Source organism: Elaeis guineensis, chromosome 1 (assembly GCF_000442705.2).
Source record: "Elaeis guineensis isolate ETL-2024a chromosome 1, EG11, whole genome shotgun sequence".
NCBI classification, from domain to species: domain Eukaryota; kingdom Viridiplantae; phylum Streptophyta; class Magnoliopsida; order Arecales; family Arecaceae; genus Elaeis; species Elaeis guineensis.
The window spans coordinates 9,981,860-10,005,829 of NC_025993.2; the positions used below are offsets into that span (position 1 = coordinate 9,981,860).

Consider the following 23,970-nt stretch of genomic DNA (forward strand, 5'->3'; position numbering starts at 1 on the left):
AAGGAAACGATACGCCACAAGATACTATCGGACCAATGAGATATTCTCCAATGCGAATTTCCAAATAACACTCCCCACAGCAGAGAAAGTTGATTTGTCTTGATACGGACAAGTAGAGTACACCCAACGTAAAAGGAGAGTGCCTGTAACCGATCCCTTCCAGATAAGCTACAACTACTACCGCCACGCGTCTTGCCTGATCAAAATTAGCACGTCTTGCATCGAGAAATGTGTGACAGCGGATTCGTTCCGGCAAATTCCTCGTGACTCCTTGTCTTCTCACCTGATTAGCAGGGATTGGGTGAACATATTTCAACATATTTTTCTCTATAATATTATTTTCTATTTTTTATTTTATGTTTTAAAATAATATAGTAGGCACTGCGCATTAGGGATTTTGATCAAGGAAATCGATAAGGATTTCGTCTAGTTTAGTTTTTTGGAAGTGGAGCGAAAAAAAATATATTTAATAAAAATAAATAATAAAATATATTATATTTGTTTAAAATTTTTAAATAAAAGAGATTGAAAAATATGCTCACCATGGGATAAGGTTCTTATGTTCTACGAAGAAAATTTCATTTAGAATATTGAAGAATCCAATTCTCATCAGTTGAAAATTATGATAATTTTTTTAAAAAATATTTTTAAATTTTTAAATAGAATATAATTTTTTTATCAATAAAAAATATAATAAGTACTTTATATAATTTTTTTAATGATCAATCAAATGAGTCTCAAATATTCTCATCTATAACGTTATTCTCCTCTATCCAGCATACTTTGCATAGGGATAGATATACACGCATTTTTCTCTTATGCTATAAAGAGTTAGAGTTTAGCAAATTTTAAATACATGCATGGAACTCTTAGTTGCTAAAGTTTACTTGTTATTTTAACAAATATTATCTTAAACGTGTCTCGTTATGTGCTGTGCATTACGTGGCTCCTCATAGACACAAGGGCCCTTCAATTTCTCAATCTCTCAGTTTTTTTCGCGAAAAAGTAGAACAAGCCTAAATATTTTGTCATTTCTTCCATGATTTGATACAGCATATTACGGAACAAATTACATGCTTGCTCTAACCATAATGTCAAGATGTCATGGAGTGATCTCCATCAAAATTCAAAGTTTGCATGTGAAAAATAATAGTAGTTGTCATCCTCAATAGTTATTTATCAAACTATTAATTACTAATTCGGTGTCATGCGCACCATGAAGCAGAGCATGCTTTCCAATAAACCATTTAAAAATCTAGGCCACCACGACGTATAGAATACACACATATATGTCAGCATGCAGGCGCGCACACGTACACGTGCATGTGCACGCACCTTTGGGGCGATACCGTACTTTATTAAATCATAAAAATAAAAATTAGAGAAAAATATAGTTATATCCCTTATATTTTACCCAAGTTACAATTACTCCTCCATTTTAAAAGGTTTAAACTAATACTATGAGGCTCTCCCTCAGCTCAAATCAGGCCTTCCAGGCATCCCCCTCACCACTAACGTCGTTGATAGTTATTGCTAGGGACTAAGGGTGCAAATGGGTCCAGTTATTTGAGCTCGGTCCAATTCGGTTCGATTATTATCTAATTCAAGTGGAGCTCGAATAATTCGAATAATTTTTCAAATTGAACTCACATAGTAGAATACTCGATTGCAGAGCTCATGAAGCTACTTGAATTTATATATATTTTTAATAATATTATTTTTATTTATAATATATATCTAGTAATATAAATATTATTTGTTGGTTAAGATTCGATTTTGAACTTGAACTCAAGCTTGAATGTGACTCGATTATATTCGAATCGAGTCGAATCGATTTCTCGAGTTTGTGCATTTTTTATTGAGTCGAGCTCAAATTTAAGATATTAAGATTTGATCAATCTCGAGTTTAAATATTTTAAATCAGATCGAGCTCGAATTTTTAGCTATTCGATTTAGCCCGATTCAATTACGTTTCTACTAGGAACTGCTTGATTATGACATCAAGCTTACTACATATTGATTTGTAGCGATGGCCTTGTGGCTGTGGTGCTCAGATGACGATGATCCCAATGTCATGTATCTTTGAGTTGACATTGCATGGGATCTCACTGGGACTATTGCTCCGATGATGTATCCGGCAGAAAATAACAAAAGCAAAGAAGTCCACCCATTAGAAGACCTTGTGTGCCCAAATTAGACACAATTCTATCAACATGATGTATGAGAATGGAAGAAAGGCAGCATAAAAAAGTCAAAAGAGAACTTACCTAGCGGGTTGAAGCCGATCGCCAAGTAGTTATGATCATGGCCAAACTACTACGTACCAGCTTAAGAAAAATTTGAAATATGGAGGATTCTCCAGATGCTTTTTGGATAGGCCATGGCAAGCTTTGAATGATCAGTTTGTGGCTACGGGTAAGCTCTCATCAATCAATTTGTCACGTCTATGGCTGGTTCCGAAATATATCAACGGTCACATTCAAATGGCTAAAATACCCACACCACTGCCATGTCTACCCCTGCCTCTAACCCAACGCCAACACCGGTGACCACTCGCGGGCTTCATCGTGATCTCATCGCCACTCTTTTGAGTCCAATATGAATTCCACGTTAAAATCCCCACAAAACCCAACAAATCTTTTATCAAACAAATCAACGAAAGATCTAATTCAAGCACTCAAGGTGTGAGTTCCCGTGAATTCCAATATCAAAATAATAATTATAAACGGAGCCAAGAAATGCATTGCTCAAACTACAATAATCTAATTAAACCACAACAATATTAACCATCTATCATACACATCAATGAAGAGATCGGACTTAAGAGACCCATGCACTGCACCGGTGCTGACCCCAGGGACAAAGTTTTCTTTTTTTCTATTTTTTGAGAAAACGGAGGAAATAAGATCCTTCTATCAGAGATTAAAATATTAATATAGATAGTATATAATAAGTAAGAAGGATGGAAACCTTTTCATCTGTTCATCTCTCGAACAATTCAGACTTATGGTTTTGGAAATGGAGCTTAGACCATATTTCCTCGATCAACAAATGTTATCATTTTACGATACATGATGGTATCATATCTGGTGCGGCCAATCTTCTCATCGTTTGATCATCGGAAATGAGTACCTACAAGAGAAGTCCACACTGATCGAAGATACCTCCAGTGGAGACCCTCCAACGGTCAAGTCAGAGAGGAGACTAAGCAACAGTAGAAAAGAATCAGGGACTCAGTGGAGAGAGCTAGAGAGAGAGAGAGAGCTCAGGAGCTTAGAAAAATCTCTCCCACCAACACTATTGTCTTCTCCGTTTTATAGTAGAGCACGGCGTGTCCTGCATTAATGGCGCAGACAATCGGAGAGTTGTCAAATCGTCGGAGGCTATCAGAGTCACCGCGGATTGACAAGTCACCGTGGGCTGTCAAATCACTGGAGTTGACCTATGTCCTTGGCAGGACGATGCCCCCAGGGCGGCCACGCCGCATGTCCTTGTCAGGACAGCAGCCCATAGCAGTCGTACGGCGTTTGGGGAGCTGATCGACCATAGTCGGTATTCGCTGTGGAACATCGAGTGAAGATCCGGGGACACCGTCGGCTGGTCTGACGCATTGCGGGAGTCGGACGTCGACGCCACTCTCCCGACAGTGAGTCGGTATTTCGGGCTCCCGCTCGGCTGGTCGGGAACAGAATGGGTCCGTTCGGTCGAGACTCCTTTAGTCGGATGATGTCGGCAGTCGTCGGTTGGTGCGGTCGGTAGAGTCGGACGTCGGTCGGACAGATCCGAGGGTGAGTCGGCGTAAAAGGAGTCGTTTGATATATCCCAACAATATCCTACATGGGGCATGTCATTGGGAAACTTCAAATCTCTGAAAAAGTAAAATTATTCTCTTGACTTTGCTATAAAAGAAGAGAATTACAAGATCCAGCGTATGTCCTCTATGCTCGAAGAACAAGAGATCACTGATCATCTTTTATTACAATGTGAGTACTCCAAGGCCCAGAGATAAAGTTGGGATGGGGTTCTTCAAGGTATAATATTTGTGATGATGTTGTTGATTGTGGTGTTGCGGATAAGGGCTCAATTCAATACGTACATCTCATATGGGAACGATATTGTCTTTTTATAAGTGTGAGTATCTCTCGACTCACAATCGATATGGATTATTGATGTCTTTCATATTATTAAAATCACAGTAAATTATGATGATCAAGATGGTCATGTGAGCTTTTTACTCTAAATATAACTCAGAAAGGCTAGTTTAGATTAGATCGATAATTTCGTGGGCCAACTTTGTGGAAGGAGGGGTTATTACTTACTCTAAATGGAGGAACAAATGGACTAACGTATAAAATGAACTAATAAAATGACATCCACTTGCTGAATCAAGAAGATAATAATTTAACAACACTAATAATTGATTGCACTATTTTATCTCTCCCAATTACGTAAACGCTCACGCCGGTATCAACAGAGACCGGCACCAACCAAAAACCCCCGTTGACGACCCCGACGCCCATGGAAATTCCAGCGCCTTCCCCCCGCGAAAGCCGACGTCTTCGAAGCGACGAGAGAGAAGACGGACGGCTGCCGTTTCCCTGTCGTTAAGTCCACGTCAGCAGCGCACGTGGTCTGACCGGCTACTCCCCGTCACCCCTCGGACACCAAAGACTTGAGCCTGTTCACCCAAAAAAAAAAAAAAGACTTTGAGTCCTCCAGCTCCCAACGGAAAATTATTGGGAGCCCAGCAAAAGTACCAAAGTATTCCTTGCAACGCGTCATAATACAACTGGTGATTTAGAGCATAACACTGTGAGTTGGACCAATTCCTCGGAACCTTTCACCAGGAGCTTCCAAGCTGGGTGATATAGTTAGGCTCCGTGGGATTTTCCCCCACAACGGATGGACTGAGGACCGACCGTAAGCGATACCTCCCCTGTTCCGCCTCGTCCTCCTCCTCCTTTAAATTCCAATCTCCCGCAACATTTTTCTTTTTTTCTCTCTTTTTCCTCTCCTTGGCTTTTTTGCGGCGGTTTCCATTCCCCTTCCGATCTCCCTCGGCTCCTCTCCCTCCGTTCCGGATCTCTTGGTTTGGTCCCCTCGCTCTTTCCCCTGAGATATTTGTCTATTTTTTCCTCTTTTTTCCGTGGATTTCTGGTCTTTTTTCGGATCTTTATTAGTTCATATGTGAGTTGGACCCGAGTTGATCAAGTCGAGAGTATTCTTGCAAAGTTCAAGATTTCGGGGGAAATCTACGTTTCTTTTGCGTCCTTTGACCTGGATCTTGGTCCGAGATCCGTGGATTCGTGTTCTTCTGAGTGCTGATCTGTCCGAATTAGATACATGTAGCTCGTTTGTTATAAATCTGAGCTCAAGTTCGTTTTTTGAGTGTATTTTTGTGTTTTCCCCTTGGTTTTATAGCTTAAAAATGGAAACTTCGATGCAGATCGTAAGAAGACGGACCTTTAGGAATGGACGGCATTCGGGAGCCGGGGCTTCGGAAGGTGGGATCGCATTGCTCCATGGCGGAGGCCGATGACTTCGATCTATCGCGGCTTCTAGATAAGCCCAAGCTCAATATCGAGCGGCAGAGATCGTTTGATGAGAGGTCGCTCAGTGAGCTTTCGATCAACGTCAGAGCCATTGATGGTTATGAGAGCATATATTCCCCGGGATTTAAGTCGGGGTTCGACACGCCGGGCTCGTCGGCCCGGAACTCGTTCGAGCCGCACCCGATGGTCGCGGACGCCTGGGAGGCCCTCCGGAGGTCCTTGGTGTATTTCCGGGGACAGCCGGTGGGGACGATCGGCGCTTATGATCATGCATCAGAGGAGGTGCTGAACTATGATCAGGTATGGTATACTGCCCATGCTTTTTTTTTCCCCTTTTTTGTAGCTTATCGGGTGAAACAGTTCTATTGAAGATGAAAATCTCCTTGGTAATGCGACCCCAAGAAATAGCATCTTGTCATAACTATGGAAATTAAGTCTTCTGGAGGAATAATAAAAAATGTTTTTTTCTTTTTTAAGATGATTTTTTTCACTTTTTTCCTCCAGTCAACATTTTGCTCATTGTTATGCTAACCATATGCTTGCATAGCTTTCATGATATAGATGCTTTGTGACTGTTTGCAGTCTTTAAGTATTAATCTTGGATTTGTTACCGGTTTAGATTGCTTAAATTTGGCCTTTTAGTGAATTTTTAGTAAAGAGGGGGGAAAATCCTGGCAGGGTCCTATTAAAAAGGTCTTGTCTCGAGGTTCTATAAATGATCTTGGATTTGTTAGCTTGCTATCTGCCTGAGGCTTCCGTAAAGCTTCTTATGCTTTCGGCAGGTTTGTAGAAGGAATCATTGAGAAAAAGGGGGTTGATTATTGCTTGAGTAGTTTGCTTCTGGTAGCTGAAATAACTTGAAAACAAGTTGTTCTGATCACTGCTTTTATCTTGTATATAGGTGTTTGTCCGTGACTTTGTACCAAGTGCACTGGCCTTTCTAATGAATGGGGAACACGATATAGTTAAAAATTTTCTCCTAAAAACTCTCCACCTTCAAGGGTGGGAAAAAAGGATAGATCGTTTCAAGCTTGGGGAGGGTGCCATGCCGGCCAGCTTCAAAGTCCTCCATGATCCTGTTAGGAAAACTGATACTCTGATTGCAGATTTTGGTGAGAGTGCAATCGGAAGAGTCGCTCCTGTTGACTCAGGATTCTGGTGGATAATTCTTCTGCGTGCCTATACAAAGTCTACGGGGGATTTATCTCTTGCAGAAACACCTGAATGTCAAAAGGGGATGAGGCTTATATTAGCTTTATGTTTGTCCGAGGGCTTTGACACATTTCCGACCCTGCTTTGCGCTGATGGATGCTCAATGATTGATCGGAGAATGGTAAGATCATTCACAGTTTTTGGGTAATGAAAATGCTTAAGCGACTTTGAACATTTTAGCCGGACTAATTGTTTTCTCTCTCTCTCTTGACTAACGTCATGGATTTATTATTTCTAAAAAATTGCCCAGGCAGTATCTTTTCCAAAATGATATTTTTTAAGTACATATTCTTTATGATCTGCAACATCACTACAACTATGTCAGACTATTTTTAAAATATTGTACAAGCAGTATGATTTCCAAAATCTTTGTCCGGATATTTTCCTGAACACATATTCTGTATAATCTGCTACAACATTGTAACTCTGTTGATTCCTGTCGGAAGAGTTCCTGTTCACAAGTTTGAGTTGTCATAATGTATATGCCCTCTTTCTCCCATTAATATAATTCTATCATGCCATAACCACAATCACCAAACCTTCTCCCCTGTGGTGCTGCCTGATGTGATACTATGGTGCATATATCAGGTTCTAACTTTTACAAAGCAAATTTAACTATTTACGCTCTGCTGCCAAAAGTACAAATTTATATGTATGTTATATGCTGGATCACAAAAAGCTATATTCTATTGCTCATGCTCTTGATCTGTCAATGCGTTTACGAAATTTTTATTGAGGCATCAATAAGTTATGAATGGTCACAGTTAAAATAAAGACATTAATTTTTGGCATCTTGTTTATATGTTACCATAGCAGTTGCTGTTTCCTAAAATTGCTGTCTCCTAATCACCCACAATTTATTAAACAAGTAATAAGTAGAGGATGTTTGTTTTTTCCCCACAGCTTGTCCTTGTAGACCACTTGCAATGTTATAAGGATGGCTGAATAGGTTGTGCATTATAGATCCTTGTTGCCTATTTTGAATGTACTGTCAATCATCATATCTTATTGGGCATATACTGAATTTATCATTTACTGCTTTCATTTGCTTAATGAAAGTGATTAGGCTCTGCCTAGTTGTTATTAAAAAAAATAATAATAAAAGGAAAGAAACAGTTCTACTGTAGTAGATACAATTTGTTTTTACAGCAAGTCTTTGCTGAGATACTATATTCTTGACTTCTTAGAGTCTGGCATGTAAATGCTTCTTGCGCTAAAGTTTGTTTTAGCAAGTGTCAAAGATGGACATTTAAGGCGGAACAGGAATGATAAGGGTTCAATTGCTGCTGCATGCTGCTCTGTGCCATATATTGTCAGGCTGTTGTGGGCACTAGCATGTATATGTGCCATGACACCTTTGCACATTGCAGGGTATTGACCCCTGTTTACCTGTATTAACAGGTGTTAGGCATGAGTTGGTATGACTTGGTATGAATGAGCAATACTGAGCAAATGGCTGGCCCAGACCCACTGGCACAAACACCTGGCTCCTTGAACAATGGTGTAACGTATGGCCTTTCAAATAACTACATGAAGTTCTATATCAGGGGAGGAGAGAGGATCTGCATCCAATCTTGACTTAATAGTTACTAGCACTTGTACATTGGAAACATAGATGTGATATTCTTTATCGGAACTCTGGAAGTACGTTTGTCTTTGCCAAGAAAGATGCACATAGTTCTTTTTTATGCTGGGTGGAAAAATTGTTTGCAAAAATTTTACGTGGATGACTCAAATGACTAGATCCCACCATACCTTGATACCTTTTGTCATAGGAGCAGATTACACTCTTTTTACTGACTTATAACCATTTAGTTATCATTTCTTTAAATGGAGTAGATATTCTAAAGGCAAGCAGTTCTGAGCTTTTGTGTCACCTAGTATGAGAGTTGTTCTTACTAAAAGCCTGAAACAGGCTTGCCTCTGGATAGCTGGTACTTGAATGCTGAAGATTATCAAATAGACAAGTGACAAATAAATCTCATTGTTCAGAACCTTAGCTGTCAATAGAGCTTATCTCCACTATTTTGGTAGGCCTTAGGAAGGTTAAATTTCTATTCGTGTCTAGTTATATCTGTGAAGGTCTACATTATCTTTTACTGCCATTTATTCTGTTTCTTAACCAAATCTTCTATGCATGCTGGCTTTTCTTGAAGGTTAATGATTTTCATCACTTTATTGTTGCCTTGTCTTTATAGCATCCTTCAATAAACACTATTTTTTAACTCTGAAAGTTTAATTACAATATAAAAGAAGATTTTTTCCCCTCTAGTATTTGTGCTTCACTCTTCTATGAAAACAATAACAAAATTACCAACCTTAGTGCTGTCTGGTAAAATTGTCTCTTCGGGCTCACTAATCATCATGCTTCTTCTTTTTTTTTTTCTTTTTTTTTTTTATAACACTTTTTTAAAGAGTGGGAGGGAGACCCACCTACAATTTAACTACCTAAGCACAAATACTTCTATATGCACTCAAAATCTCTTGTTGCTAAGTAGAGGGGTGTGTCCACTGGGACAAACTTCAATTCACACTACACTTCAAAAGTTAGTGGAACTAAGTTAACTCTTGCCTAGAGGCATAAACAATCCAGTCATCTTAGCGGCTTAAATTTGCTCCTTAATAATTGCTGGAGTTTATGAGAAAGCTAACTTTTGTAGTGATATGATCTTAATAGCTATCTCTTTATTATGTTTGTCCTGCTTTGAGGAGCTACAAAAGAGCTATTCCATGGATTCAAACAATTTAAAGGAAATTTGTGTATCCAGATCTCATAATTTTCAGAAATGAAACAGGCATTTTTAGGTCCTTAGAAATGGATAATTTTCACAAAATATTGGATGTCCTAGTGGCTACTGCTTGGATACAAAACCTTGTAGCTGGAATCTTCTACTTAGGGCAACGCACCTGCTCAAGAATCTTCTCAGAATCTCAAATCTGCACTTTCTTCTGAATCACTTTATTACTGTAAGTGTTTCTAAAGTATTTGGTTCCCCACACCCGCATCTGCACCTGCTCTCACATCTGCTCTTGATTCTGGAAACTATATAATGACCAGGAAAACTTCATGATGGATTTTCCTTTTTTTCTTTTCAAGTGTAAGAAAGCAGGGGACTAGGATGATAAAGTTGAATTCTTCACAATCAAAGTTTCATTAGATTGCCCTTCATATTTTTCTGAATGTCCTTTATAAACAGGAATGCAGAAATATTCTTCCATCTGCGAAATGAGAGGTTGTCAATTTACTACTTGTATTGGGTAACAATGATTTTTCTAAGACTTCATATGTGTTGAGTATCTCAATAGTATCAATCAACCTCACTGTTAGATAATTTGGATTTAGAAAATCATCATGTAGTACTAGAGGCAGCCAATCAATGTGCCTGTTAATGTTAAGATCGGCATGCTTAGTCAATTGAAATAACATGAGCCTTTTATTTTCTGATTAGTTTCATGCTTGTAATAATGTGCTAAAAACGTATTAAAATGCTGGTTACAGAAATCAGAGCATTGCCTCTCATCTGCTTCGTGCCTTGAATGTTCTAAATTTCTTAAAAAACTGGATAATTAATTTACAAAACTGCATAGATATTCTAACCACACTGTGAATATAATGTTCTGCACGGAGCATCTGAACCAGAAAACAAATATTGCCTAATAAGTTTCTTGATAAACTATCGCTTCCAGGATCCAGCATTCCTCGTACTGCATCTCAGTTTTGTTCTTTCATTGATGTTCTTATAAATGCATCAATCCTGAGTTTCTTGGAGGCTAGGAAATGTATTTTAGTTACTAGTTTCATGTTTTGCCAATTGCTATACGCAATAATTTATGTATATCTATTATAGAGAGGTATATATACACACAATTTTATCTTTTGGTCTGCATCCTGATTTAGTTGTTCTCTTGACATATTAATTTCAGGGTATTTATGGTTATCCTATAGAAATCCAAGCTCTTTTCTTTATGGCATTGAGAAGTGCTCTTCCAATGCTTAAACATGATGCGGAAGGGAAGGAGTTTGTAGAGCGAATAGTGAAACGTTTGCATGCTTTGAGTTATCACATGAGAAGCTACTTTTGGCTCGACTTCCAGCAATTAAATGACATCTATCGCTATAAAACAGAGGAGTATTCTCACACAGCAGTTAACAAATTTAATGTTATTCCTGACTCTATTCCTGATTGGGTTTTTGATTTTATGCCTACCCGTGGTGGCTACTTTATTGGAAACGTCAGTCCTGCAAGAATGGACTTCCGATGGTTTGCGCTAGGTAACTGTGTTGCCATCCTATCATCTCTTGCTACCCCAGAGCAATCTATGGCTATAATGGACCTCATTGAAGCACGCTGGGAAGAGCTAGTTGGAGAAATGCCTCTGAAGATAGCTTATCCAGCCCTTGAGAGCCATGAATGGCGCCTTATAACTGGTTGCGACCCCAAGAATACCAGATGGAGTTACCACAATGGAGGATCTTGGCCAGGTTAGTGCATCTGAGACAATTAGAACTCATATTATGTTCCTGGGGAACCTATGTGCTTTCTCCAAACTCATTTCTTTGTTATTCACTTGATGTTGAAATGCATGGTCAGCAAATAATTCTTCTGCTGTGATCAGTCTGGTAACTAAAAGGAAAAATCTTTTCCTTTCTAACCTTCACCAACTATGAATTTGTCTTCAAGCCAATTTAAGACAAGGATTTTACTGTAGATTGTCCTGGTGTTCTCTACAATGCTTTAAGGTCTTGAAATGACCTTGCGATTTTGCTTTCCTTCTCTAAATTCTGGACACGCTCTGTTCCGAATTTTTGCCATGATATAAGATCAACCAGTGCTTTTTAATTCTTTAAATCAATATTTTCCTTTATAAACTTCATCGTATGTGCCATGGTTGCTCATGGAGTCCTTTAAGACAAGGATTTTAGTGTAGGTTGTGCTAGAAAAATGCAAAAAGCACTTCAAAAATCTTATAATTTTGCTTCACACTCTCCTTTTCTGCTATTGGTGCAGTGCTTCTGTGGATGCTCACTGCAGCCTGTATTAAGACAGGACGACCACAGATTGCCAGACGAGCGATAGAGCTTGCAGAAAGCCGGCTGTTGAAGGACAACTGGCCAGAATATTATGATGGCAAGCTTGGAAGGTATATTGGCAAACAGGCCAGGAAATTCCAGACTTGGTCCATTGCTGGTTATTTGGTGGCTAAGATGATGCTGGAAGACCCCTCCCATCTTGGTATGATCTCTCTGGAAGAGGACAAGGCAATGAAGCCACTGTTAAAGAGATCTACCTCATGGACCTGCTGATGAGAGCATCCCCAGGGAAGGAATTTCCTATGCCCACTTTTTGCAGTAGTTCCATACTTTTTAGATCTTTCTTGCCCTAGAAAAGGCTTGGGTCTGTACAATATAGTCCATCACCAATGTTCAAGTTCCTAATAAAGGTGAGTTTTGTTAACACAAACAATTGGATCACTCTGTAGTAAAGAAGCAACTCTTAATTTACAAAGTAATGTTCGATCTCTATGCAGACTCAACTTAAATTGGCCTCAGCTTGTGAGATGAGTGCTCCTATCATCATAAGTATTATGCCCTTCTCTGCTTCAGCTGTGAAGTGATGATGTAATTTACTCAGCTGGTCAGCTGCAATCTGGAACCACATGTGATGAAATTTTATGCCATTATCCTTGTATTGGCTTATCCACTGTTTATGGATGTAATCCATCAAGCTAAATAATGTTGTTTATTTATTTATTTTTTTCTGTCACAATGCGGACCGTCTTGAGTCTCCATTTACTGATTTTGGACCATTGCTTGTGGTATAATGTCCTCCCCCGTTCGAGTTTAATATATGCCCTATTTTAATTCCAATACCTTCTGATTAGTTCACCTTTTGTTTTAAGGGAGACAGCACAAGCAGATCACCTCAAAGTGAGAGTAGATCAATCAGATAAGAAACGTGGCAATCAACTTGTACTAATGCTTGCTCTCGTGTGCTTCAATTAATCATGAATGGAGCCCATTTTGTTGTTTTGGTCATGCTTCCATTTTTCCACTTGTGCTTGTTTTGGTCAATTGTGATCCCCGTTTGATGATTGAGTACCACTTCCTATTGTTATACCTTTCTTCACTCTCTTTAGAGAAGTTAAACTAATTATGGAGGATATCTTGCTCAAAATAATTATGATATCTCGATATTAAAGAAGAGAATTTGTATAAAATGCCTCACGGATGGATAAGTGGGAATGAATCTGTGCCAAAAAAAAAAAAGGAACAGACCACTGTTAAAGTCACAGAGCAGTTTTTAATATACTAGTATATTTTGTTGGAGAGTGGGATAATTACCAAGGGACTTTAGGTAGCCTTAAATACACATGGATCTATCCTCCTATCACACACAGGGAGGTGGATGGATGGCTGGATTATTGCATTGAAGGTGATTCATATCCACAGACAGGAGGCTTAAAATAATTCACTGGTGATTTTCCCAATCCATAACACAGTTCTTTTAAGGAAAGTTTTTGACTGCAAATAACATCAATCCACACTTCTTGCTCATGCTTTATGCTACATATTTATCCAGCTTTGTGTAGTATGGAGTGCATACTACCAAGCCACATCTCTGATTCATATACTATTGTCCAAATCCACAGGACAATTCTTTGCCACTGCAATGGGCAAAATCCAGAGGGATAGATTTAAGGGATAATTATTGTGCTTACACTTGCTTATCAATATGATGTCATGCTGATGAAAAGTTGATTAGATATCAACAATCTCCTAAATTTTTAATATAACAATGAACTATTTCTAGTCAATACAATTGACTGATTAAATGTATTTCTCACAACATGACAAGAAAATATGCTGGAAATAACTGCGAGGATTACCAAATACTTTAAAGTTGTAACAGCAATATTATCAATACAAAGGGGCCAGTTTTTTTTTTTTTTGGCTTTTCCTGGTCCATGAGATCTCAGAACATTTTTGTATTAAATGCCCTGCATCCAGTTTTCCTATTAGCTACATGCCTATCCCTCTCACACGTACGAATGTTTTTCATTCGTACATGTGGGTTGGCAATGCTGTCCAAAACCTGTTCATGTTCAGGACCATCAAAACAGGCAGTATACCCCCATGGGTTACCCACTGTATGGCCACCATTTAATCAACTGGGACATCTTCTATGGGCTAGTGATTTGGAAGCTTACCTCTGCCCTCAGCTTCATGGTAACAAGGTCCTTTTCCACAAAATAACCAAGATGACCATGAATGAACAAATTGATTTATCAGGAAATGGAATAATTATTGTGATCTCAAACAATATTTTATAACCAAGATAATGAAATCTCATCTCATTTCATAAATCCAATATTATCATAATATTGAAATATGCTTATTAGATTAATTAATTAAATTATTTATTTAAAATAGTAAAAATTATGTGCAAACTATCTACTATCTTCGGATAATCGGTTTGTGTTGACCAAATTAATAAGGATCGTATTCAATTAATATATTACACAATATAGATCTCGAAAAATCTTAAAACTTGCTTGACGGTGCATAATTGATCATTAAAAAGTTTTACACCCTTCAAAAGAGAAAAATTATACCCAATACGGTATGCACTATATTATTAATCACAGCTATCCATTTTTATGGATCTCATTCATACAATACTTATCTCAATGCATCGTTATAAAAATAAAAAATTGTAATTAGCAACGTGCATTTACGTAGGATATAATTTTTTCTTCGTGACGTATATATTTAACCAAACACGGTTCCATGTCAGCATAGAGTCTGACCTGCACATTTAGGAACAATTTCCTCCTCTGGACCACAATTTGAGAAGGCAGTTTGGCTCGTTGGGCAAACTGGCAAGTGGTTTTCCACACCCATCCATGTCCCATTCTTCCAGGGCCGACCCCAACAAGGTTTTGTTTTTAACGTCGCCCGGTATGAGGAAAAAACGTCTCTCTCTCGAGATTTAACCACACTACGTTAAATTAGCCATCAAAACCATACTTCGTTAAATTAGAAAAAAAAAAAGGCCGTCTCTTTCAAGGGTGTTTTAATAATTACGTCATTGCGATTCGTATAAAAAATTAAATGGAAAAAAAAAGGTCATCTCCTTCCTATCTCCACACCACCTACCGCTCAGTCCCAAAGCCTTTCACTCGGAGGAAAAGGTCAGCCATTTCTTTCTCTCTCTTCCTCTCTCTCTAATTGGGTCAAGAATAGCGGCAGATTTTATATGGATGATCTTGCTTGCTATGTAGATTATAGTTTGTTTTGATTGCTGAGAGAATATTTAGGCGATTTTAGGTTTTTGTTAGATCGATTGATTGGTCTGCTAGGGTTTGATTTCGTTTGCTCCTTTTGATGAATTTGTTCGATCTGATGAACATTGCATGCTTTGCTCTTCCTTTGGATCCGTGGATTGGAAGAATTTGTTCTTGACTTGCTCTGTATGGTTTCAATTGGTTTTATTCTGTGGGCGTTTGGTGATATTCGATTGCAATGTTTTGATATCCTGATGATTGATGCGGTTTGCATATGCTTGCGTGGATTTTGTTGGGATTTGAGGGAAAAATTACATTTTTCAGTGCTTATTTACGCAATAGGATAAAGTTTTTAATTTTGAGGTATTGGAATTTGTTTCCTTCCTCATGTGTTTGCCAAAATTAATAATAAATGAGACGTCTGGTGTCTTGATTATTTATATAGCATTTTCATAACTGAATATTCGATTCATGTCGATGTTTTAATGATTTACAACTCAAGATATTCAAATTAGAGAGGATGCCAGTGCTACAGCTAGAGTTTCATTTATATAAATTGCCTTCCCAATGAGAAGATGTGATTGCTGATATGTCCGTTAAGAAATGTACTGAATTTTCCTTTTCTTTTTGATCTATGGTCTGGAATCATAGGACTTCTTGCCTTTCCTATTGCTAAATAATAAGAAGGTGGTCATGTAATGCTAGTCTTCTACAAAATTTCTGAATTTGGCTATCCAAGTAGCAATCACTTTTTAATTTGTTGTACACATCCATGCATATTTCATTTGAGGTCTTGTTGTACTGATCTTGATCAAACATTTGCATGTGAATGAATATTTTGGCTCTTATAGTTGTCTGTATATATGCAGTTTATTTGAGTATTAGTATATAGTAAGTGAAAATGATGTTATTTTATCTTATTTTCTATGGGTTAACGCATATATTTTGTAGCTAACGTTGCATGGGCACATAGTGAGAGTAAGATTTTTATGTGTGTCTGAAAAGAGGAAAAACGAAATGTGAGGACAAGTAGGATAATAGTTTCAACTTAGCATATTTCCTATTGATATTAACACAATAGAGAATATAAAAATGTTGCATCATAAGATCTGTTGGGGTGCTTCATCTATATTAAATTAATAAAGTGATTTGTTTTTGTTAAGTTCTGACCTTTTAGTCCATGTTCACAAAATTGGTAGCATAACCTGTATCGGTTAGGTATTGGGTTGATACTGTACCATATTGACACACGGTATGCATATCGGTGCTGGTGAGCAAACGATGACAAAGAGAGAAGAAGGTGGAGGGAGAGCAGAGGAGGAAGGACCTACAATAGAAGGGGAGGCAGATCAGGGGTTGGGGCTTGTCAATCAAGGCTAAAGGTCATCGATTGGGGCCAGAGTTCATCTATCGTGGCTGGAGCTTGTCAATCCAGACTTGGAGATCGTTGATCAGGGTTGAAGCTGTTGGCAAGATCCTTCATGGTGTCATTACTGGAAGACAAGTAGGGGATTAGGAGGAGGATGAGACAGAGGAATAAAGGGAGAGAGAAGGTGACAACTAGAGCTTCAAAGAGGAGGGGAGGGTGGGGGGGGGGGCAAGAGAGAGAGAGAGAGATTGAACATGGGTTCTTGGGGTTTTATATAAGGGCCCGATTTCATTTTGGTGAACAAAATTAGAATCGTATAAAACCAGGTGGAACCATTTAGGTCAGCCCGATTTGGACCGGTTCTAATCCTATTTTGTTTGAGGTGGCCAAACCATCTTTGTTCCTGGGTGGTTGCCCTTGAACCACCAGGTTTGGGACAGTTCAGCAGACCTTGCCTTTAGCAATTGACTAATTCAGGATGTCATTCTAGTTTTAAACATTTTGTTGATTATTACTAGTTTAATTTTGGGGTAGTGTAATGCTTGTAAAATGGTGATGCTTTCGTTGATCTTGGAATGTAGTCAAAAGTGTAAATTATGATATTTCATTTTCTAGATTAGTTGCAAATTGGCTTTCATTTTTCTAGCAGTTGTAAAAAAGGATAGATGAGAAAATTATTATCTTTAAAATGCATAAAATAACCCACATGGTTAGTATTGCATGCCTTTATTAAAATACACTTTCCTCATTCACTAGAAAATCGGCTTAAGGATACAAGATTATGATATATTGAGAATTTTCATTTTATAACCTGTTTGACCTGGAGGGTTTAAAGTTTTTGGCAGTACCGATCCAGAAAATGGATCTGTTTCTAGAGTAATCTCAAACAGACTGAAGTTTTTGTATGCACAGTTTTGATCAGTTCCAATCAATTTCAGCCAGTTTCATTCTGTTTCAACTGAAACTGACCAAAACTTCTGCCTTTTTTTTTGTTTAATTTTTGTGTTTAACAAGCATGTTTGATGCAAGGATTTAAATGCCATGTTTGCCTGTTTGTGCATTGGCTTTATCATAATAGTATGGTATTGATACTAGGATGCCTCTTGATATCAACCCATAATACAAATGGTACATCTCCTTTATTTGCTATGCTCGCATCAAGAGGCAGACCATGTGTTGGTATGATATTGTATCATATCAATATACTCCATGGTCCATACTAATAAGGTGCCATTAGGTCCCTAGTACCAGCATTCAAATCCTGAATGCATTCCGAAATTCATCAATAAAATTAACCACACATTTGTCTAAGGCTCTAATGATCTGATTATTTTTCTACTAAGCTTGTTATTTTGGTGGGCAAGATGCAACCTTAATGGCTATCGTTCAAGTCATAGACAATACTACGGTATATGGAGAGAGAAAAACATATGTTCATATCTGGAGCTTTTATTATTTTAGAGAATGATATGGTGTAATTATTTTTACTTTTATATACTTGTCTTGCTAATTTATGCCTGACCAAGTGATACTTGGTGAATTTCCTCGATAGTTTACTAAATTTATGTAGTACATTTAATTCATTAAGCTTCAGCAAAGTTTAATTTCATCCCAAGGCTACCTTAACTACATAAACTATGATCTAGATAACTTAAAACACAATAAAATGCTGTGAGATAACATGTCCTGGTTCATTTTATTTTTTTCTTCTTTTCCACTTTTTGAATTTTTTGTTTTTGACTGATATTCTGAAACACATAGTGAGATTGCTGAAACTGAAACTCTATCCAGGAGACCGTGATTGAACCAACGTCTAAAACCTTGACCAAAATCATTATCCATTTAAAAAATAAAAGAGAGCATGGCCAAAGAATTAGAAACAACAAACAAATAGTCGAGCTACAAAACAACGCTTCTTTATAGAATTCCACTCTTTCTTTTTCCCCCTTTTGTTTGCAGGGGGAGTTGGTGTAAGGAAAAGGGCCGGCACCAATAATAACATATTCATAACATCCACCTAAGCTAAGCTCATGATGTTTTGTTGAAGGCATGACATCCAGAAGATAGCTTGCCTCTTACTGCCTTGTTGTTGACCAACCAGTGAGCATGTTGACTACCTTCCCTATATGTATGGGAGGTCTTGAAGAGGCAGCCTTGTCTTTTGAAATTTTTAGGCCAAAGTAGGGCTGATATATGCGAATGGAGTGCCCTTGAGATGACAATGGAAGAGTCTCCCAAAATCAAATACCATGAACTCCAAGCAAGTAGACAGCAAATTTGATTTCTTCCCATGCCCTGCAAGGTTCACAACACATCAGAAGATGTGCGGAGAGGGATGGCCGTAGAAGTTGAGTTACATAAAAAACTCTTTGCATGAAAAAGGCAGCCTTCTCCTTGTCCAAAGGCATTTTAGACTCATTTTGCTACTTGAAAGATCTTCTGGTACTTACCTTTCAAACTTCCCACCATGGCATGAAATTTCTCCATGTAACCAGCTGTAACTATTGAGCCTGGCACCAACTATTGGATGTTGGATCAATAGCCTTGCCTGAAGAACTTGATATCGGCTGAGGAGTTCTCACCTGCCCAGCATTTCCTATGAGGGCTACTGTTGATATTATTTTGAGATTTTTGAAAATGCTCCATATATTTGTCTAGTTTCTCATGCAGAGTCCCAGCTAACAGTTTTATTTCAATATTTAGGGGATCAAAAAAATCACTTGATGAGACCTTTTTTATGAGGATACTCCACACTTTTCTTGGCATACGTGTGCTTATGCAAAACCAAGGTGTCTCAAATGTCTTTCTAGCAAAAATAAGTACTTCATCCCTTAAATCTGTAGAAAATTTCATAGGGCTGTCAAAGTACTGCTATTAAGAATAACTGTGGCAAAAAGGATGAAAAATTGGTTAGCTTCTTTAGTTGCTCATCACAAGGGCCCCATGTAAGTTCAGTTCTATACCTCACCACTTGAACCACCACTTTAATAATCTAGAATGAAGGCCATAGGAGCAGTAACCGGGCTGAACAACCTGAAAAACCAGGCTGTCTGGTAAACTGGGTGCTTGGCCAAACTCCAGGTCTTCCTCTAAGTAGTCTCTAAGGATAGTATATCGGCTAATTTAATTTCTTCAGTCCCTGCTGTCGCCAAACAACATCCAAAACAAATTGTTTTATCTTGATATATACAGTTTTGTTTCTACACCTTGTCTTATAAACAATTTAGTGCAAATGTTGTGCTCCCCAAAACCAATGTCCCACAAAAAAGGAAAAAGTATAATATGCACATCATCTGTTTGCTGGTGCAAAAATGTAGCTTTTCATTCCAATAAGTCAACCATAGTTTCTTTTTCCTGATGTTCCATTATTGTGATATCATGATAGAGTTAATCTGGCTTTAGTATTTATTTTGTAGAAGTTGTACTACAAATGTAGCTAGATTTGTACTTGGACAGCTGTTCTTCTATATTCTACATATACTGCTATGTTATGGAATCCAGAACAGCAGGATGACTATACCATTGTGTTTCTTTTTTTCCCGTTAAATACTTGTACCAACAAGGTGATGCAATAATGTCAGTTCTCTGTTTTGAGACTGTCCTACTTATCTTTGATAAGGTTTTTGATGGTTGAAGAAATTCAAGTTCAAACTGTTTACTGAACACATATGGCACAGATATTTCTCACTATGGACAGCCCAAAATATCAGCAATTTACCTGGACCAGGGTGTTATTTGATCGAGCTTCAGTCATAATTGTCATGGGTGGTCACTTTGGGTGACTAGGTTGTTTCCTAGGCTTACAAGGGGTCCCACACCTGGATTAATACCTAGCTGTTGGAGGGTCCATCAGCTGGGACCACCTAAGCCATTGCTAATGTAGCTTGAACTGCACATATTCAAGCTGGCAGGCAATGCAAGTCATTTGTATAGAGAGCATAAGAAAGCCGAGGTATTTGAGCTAGAGTTTTGAAAATACATCTTTTATTTTTCACCCTGTTTTTAAGTTAGCTGGTAAGCAGTTTTATTTCCAATCACTAGGGGTACTGAAACCTATATATAGTATAATCAGAACATTTGGTTGAATTCTAAAGATTAAAATGAAAAGACAAGTGATTACTCTTTAGTGAAGTTTCAGGTATGAGATAAGCTGGATTGGAGGCATGTGGTGGAATGATCATCTTATTACATGCTGGTAGTTTGTGAGAAACCATTGTTAGATAAGTTCTATTTGTCTTATACCATAGTTATTTTTCATGTTTAGAGCTTGCTTGAATGATTAGGCCCAAAATCTTATGGGATTCGTAGACCAATTATCAAAAATACAGAATTATAGGCTGTGCTTGGCCTATTTTACAACTGTCCAGGACCATCTTTTTAGTGGATTGGCCCGAATTCCATAGAGAGAAAAAAATGGCCTCAACTCTATGGGATTCAAGCCAGCCTACTCAAACAGTGGTCATGGCAATTGTAAAATAGACCAACCATAGTCTATAATTTTTATTTTTGGTGATTGGGTAACGATTCCCATAGGATTTTGGGTCCAACTATCCAAACAAGCCCTTAGTTTTTGGTCTTAAGCAATATAAGTTGGTGGATCCCAATGAAAATTGTAAAATTAGCTACTACAATATTAAATGCCTATAAACTATAATTGTGAGGACTGAGGATCTATGCGGGTGTATATTCAATTCCACATTGGTTATTTATCGGGAAGATTTTGAGTACTTATATAGAGCTAGAGAACTCAAATAACATCTTTGGCTAGTTTTTTGGATGAAGTCCTGGGTTATAACAAATGATATCAGAGTCAATCCAGTCTATAGCCTTTGTGGATTAGGGGATATTGTAGCACGGATTTATTGAGGCTGATCATGGGCCAATCGTGGTATTTATGAATGGATGCATGGATTTGGATCTTTAGTCTGGCGAGGATGTTAGGACTTAAACGGGAGGAATTATGAAGATCCGTGCAAAATGTATGTAATCCCATATCAGTTATTCGCTGGGAAGATTTGGATATTTATACAGAGCTAATTAATCCAAATAACACTTTTGGCTAGTTTTTTTGGATGAGGTCCTAGGTCGTGACAATAGTTATCTCTGCTTTTACTTGGACTCAGTACCAAACAAATTCATTTTTGAACTTGTGCATAACATTCTCTAAGAGAGCAAAGATATAGAGTTTATACTGACATTATCCTTCCCCAGTTGGGTTTTCTTCAGCGTCTCTATCATTATTGTAGCATGTTTACTTTTATCTTAGATTTTGCTGTTATTATCAGTTTAAATTGATGATGCCAGATGCTCAGGAATTAATAGGTACAATCAAGAAGTATACTATGCTGTTCTTTCTTCACACATAGCTTGTTCGTGACTCCTCTGATCCATAGACGTAGGCATTCAGGTGGGGCCATTAGGGCAGTCCCACTGAGCTATTTAAAATCCTGTGGCCTCCCACTTCTCCTATGAGCTTTCTTAGTGCAGCCATACTAGTATATGTAGCTTAGATTCTCGGTTTAAGTGGCTTCATCCTTTCTTCCATATCACGTGCTGGACAAATTGACACAATTCTTGAATATAAATGCATGTTTATTGTCTTACAAAAGAGATGTGAACAAGTTGAAAATCACTGTCGCCACTACTTTTTGCTGATGATTTTTAATTAGGATGTAAATTCACTAAACTATAGTTGTTCTATGCATGCAGTTATTCTTGTGCTCATCTAAAACCTGAATCATGAGTTTAGCATGTCTTGTCTGTCATAGCGGGGGCAGTCCATCACAATCTTTCAGAAGCCACTCCATCTCAAGTTCAGAGGGCGAGGGGCGTTGTTCGGCAGTGGTCAGCTGCTTGACGCAGAAGGTAACCATCGCTACCGGGCATGGTGACAACACTGCAACATCTAAGGTGGCTCCGTTCCCTGTCATGGCAAGTGGTCAAGGTATGGCACAAACACCTCGCCTTGAACGGAGCCGTGCTGTGACAAGGGACCTTGTTAGAGACTGGAATTTTGATGAAATTCTTGTGGGGAGATAGGAAAGTCAATGCGAGCAGAAGGCCCTTTCTAGGGCATTGGGTTGTGATTCCTATAAGATTTTTGTGTATATTTTCTACCATTCTCCTGCTGGCTTTTATGTGTTCTCTGGTTATGATTGACAGACCGAGTATTGGTACTCTTAGAAATTGTACATGCCCTGACAACAGGGACTTAATCATAGAATGATTTTTGCTATTTATGTTAAATTTAGTAGCGCACGGCCATTTGTCCAAGAACAGGGAACTCTTTGAATCTCATCTACTTGATGAGTAATCTACCCTTTGTCCATGTAGTATTTAATTATATATCGCTGTTTGTTTTGTCAATAAAACGGTCATTACTGATGAGGATGTTATACTGCATCATCTGAACTACTACAGATCATGAGACAAAAGTATACAATGAAAAGGGGTTGTATTAGTTGAGGTATACTTATTGATTGGACTGGTACGTGGACCACAGGTAATTAATATCTTTTTCTTTGACGACATGTGCTACGATGTATTTAATGCTTTTCCTTTATTTAATGCCTTTTTGCTCCTCCTAACTAATAAATTAACCATGGTCCACTGTGAAGCAGATCCAACCAATAATTCTCATTAATTGAGGATGAAGTGGTTAAAAGCCAAAGGTGGTATGATTATGTTAGCAAACGTGATCAGATATTGATAAATATGATTGCTAATAAATTAACCATGGTCCAGATCCAACCAATAATTCTCATTAATTGAGGATGAAGTGATTAAAAGCCAAAGGTGGTATGATTATGTTAGCAAATGTGATCAGGATATTGATAAAATGATTGCTATAATAGGAACAAATTATAAGATAGCTTGCTGGCAGTAGTGGACTGGCATATGTACAAGTGATGATCCGGCTGCATGATGAACTCAGGTGATTCTGTTAATTAAAAGCATCGAGCAGGCTTCACTCATCATATTGCATTCTTGTCTTCTATTTTGGATCGAGAGATGAGCAATTATACTGTTTAGCTGTTATCATCCTGTGCAAGAAATATTATTACTGATTGCTCAATCTGATAAGAAAATAGTTATTAGAGAACACAGGTAAACAAGCTAAACAGACTAAATCTCTGTTTTTTCCTCTCTCTTTTTTTTTCCTCTTTCTTCTTCTTCTTCTTCTTCTTCTTCTTCTTTTTTCTGAGTTGGTGTGGGGTTGGGGTGGGGGGGGTTGTTACTAGAACTGGTTAATGGAGATTTCTATCAGCTGAAGATCAAAAGCTTCACGATATGACCAGAAACTCCAGAATGTGTCGTGACAGCTAAAATAGTCATATTATTGTTGTCACTCGGACAATCTTTTAGTAAAACTATCCTTTTTGTTGCTCAATTTTACTAGCAGATTTGGGATGGGGTGAATTTAGATAAGTAAAATACTATGCTACACCAGGGAACTGGACCAAGTTCCTCAGCCATGAAGGACAAGAATGGAGTGAGAATTTAGTGGTGCGGTCTGGCATTGCTTGTTTATCAAAAGTACTAAAACGAATA

The 23,970-nt window shown here is 38.0% G+C and overlaps 2 protein-coding genes across 5 annotated transcripts; both read left to right on the forward strand.

The window, feature by feature from the left end:
• The first annotated feature begins 4,776 nt into the window (after window positions 1-4,776).
• LOC105037950 (probable alkaline/neutral invertase D) lies at window positions 4,777-12,633 on the forward strand. 4 transcript variants are annotated; one of them, XR_830635.4, is made up of 6 exons: window positions 4,927-5,089; window positions 5,447-5,852; window positions 6,454-6,885; window positions 10,689-11,247; window positions 11,774-12,206; window positions 12,294-12,633. XR_830635.4 is itself a non-coding variant. In XM_010913592.4 (5 exons), exons 2-5 carry the CDS (start codon window positions 5,472-5,474, stop codon window positions 12,067-12,069), a joined length of 1,668 nt encoding a protein of 555 aa, XP_010911894.1. In that variant the 5' UTR covers window positions 4,777-4,920; window positions 5,447-5,471; the 3' UTR covers window positions 12,070-12,286. The 4 variants fall into 4 exon arrangements, 3 of the variants coding, with proteins under 3 accessions (XP_010911894.1, XP_010911892.1, XP_010911893.1); XM_010913592.4 differs by lacking the exons at window positions 4,927-5,089; window positions 12,294-12,633 and adding an exon at window positions 4,777-4,920 and having other exon boundaries at window positions 11,774-12,286; XM_010913590.4 differs by lacking the exon at window positions 12,294-12,633 and having other exon boundaries at window positions 11,774-12,286.
• A 2,168-nt stretch (window positions 12,634-14,801) lies between these two features.
• On the forward strand, window positions 14,802-22,695 carry LOC105037949 (uncharacterized). The gene is made up of 2 exons (XM_073249812.1): window positions 14,802-14,957; window positions 22,129-22,695. The coding sequence occupies exon 2, from the start codon at window positions 22,159-22,161 to the stop codon at window positions 22,456-22,458; it is 300 nt and encodes a 99-aa protein (XP_073105913.1). The 5' UTR covers window positions 14,802-14,957; window positions 22,129-22,158; the 3' UTR covers window positions 22,459-22,695.
• Window positions 22,696-23,970: the final 1,275 nt, after the last annotated feature.

Bases quoted from the DNA above. Each gene is read 5' to 3' on its own strand.
- LOC105037950 (XM_010913592.4), top strand. From the start codon at position 5,472: ATGGACGGCATTCGGGAGCCGGGGCTTCGGAAGGTGGGATCGCATTGC. The intron at 5,853-6,453 runs GTATGGTATACT...TCTTGTATATAG, and splicing joins AGGTGCTGAACTATGATCAG to GTGTTTGTCCGTGACTTTGT. The intron at 11,248-11,773 runs GTTAGTGCATCT...CTATTGGTGCAG, and splicing joins CAATGGAGGATCTTGGCCAG to TGCTTCTGTGGATGCTCACT.
- LOC105037949 (XM_073249812.1), top strand. From the start codon at position 22,159: ATGAGTTTAGCATGTCTTGTCTGTCATAGCGGGGGCAGTCCATCACAA.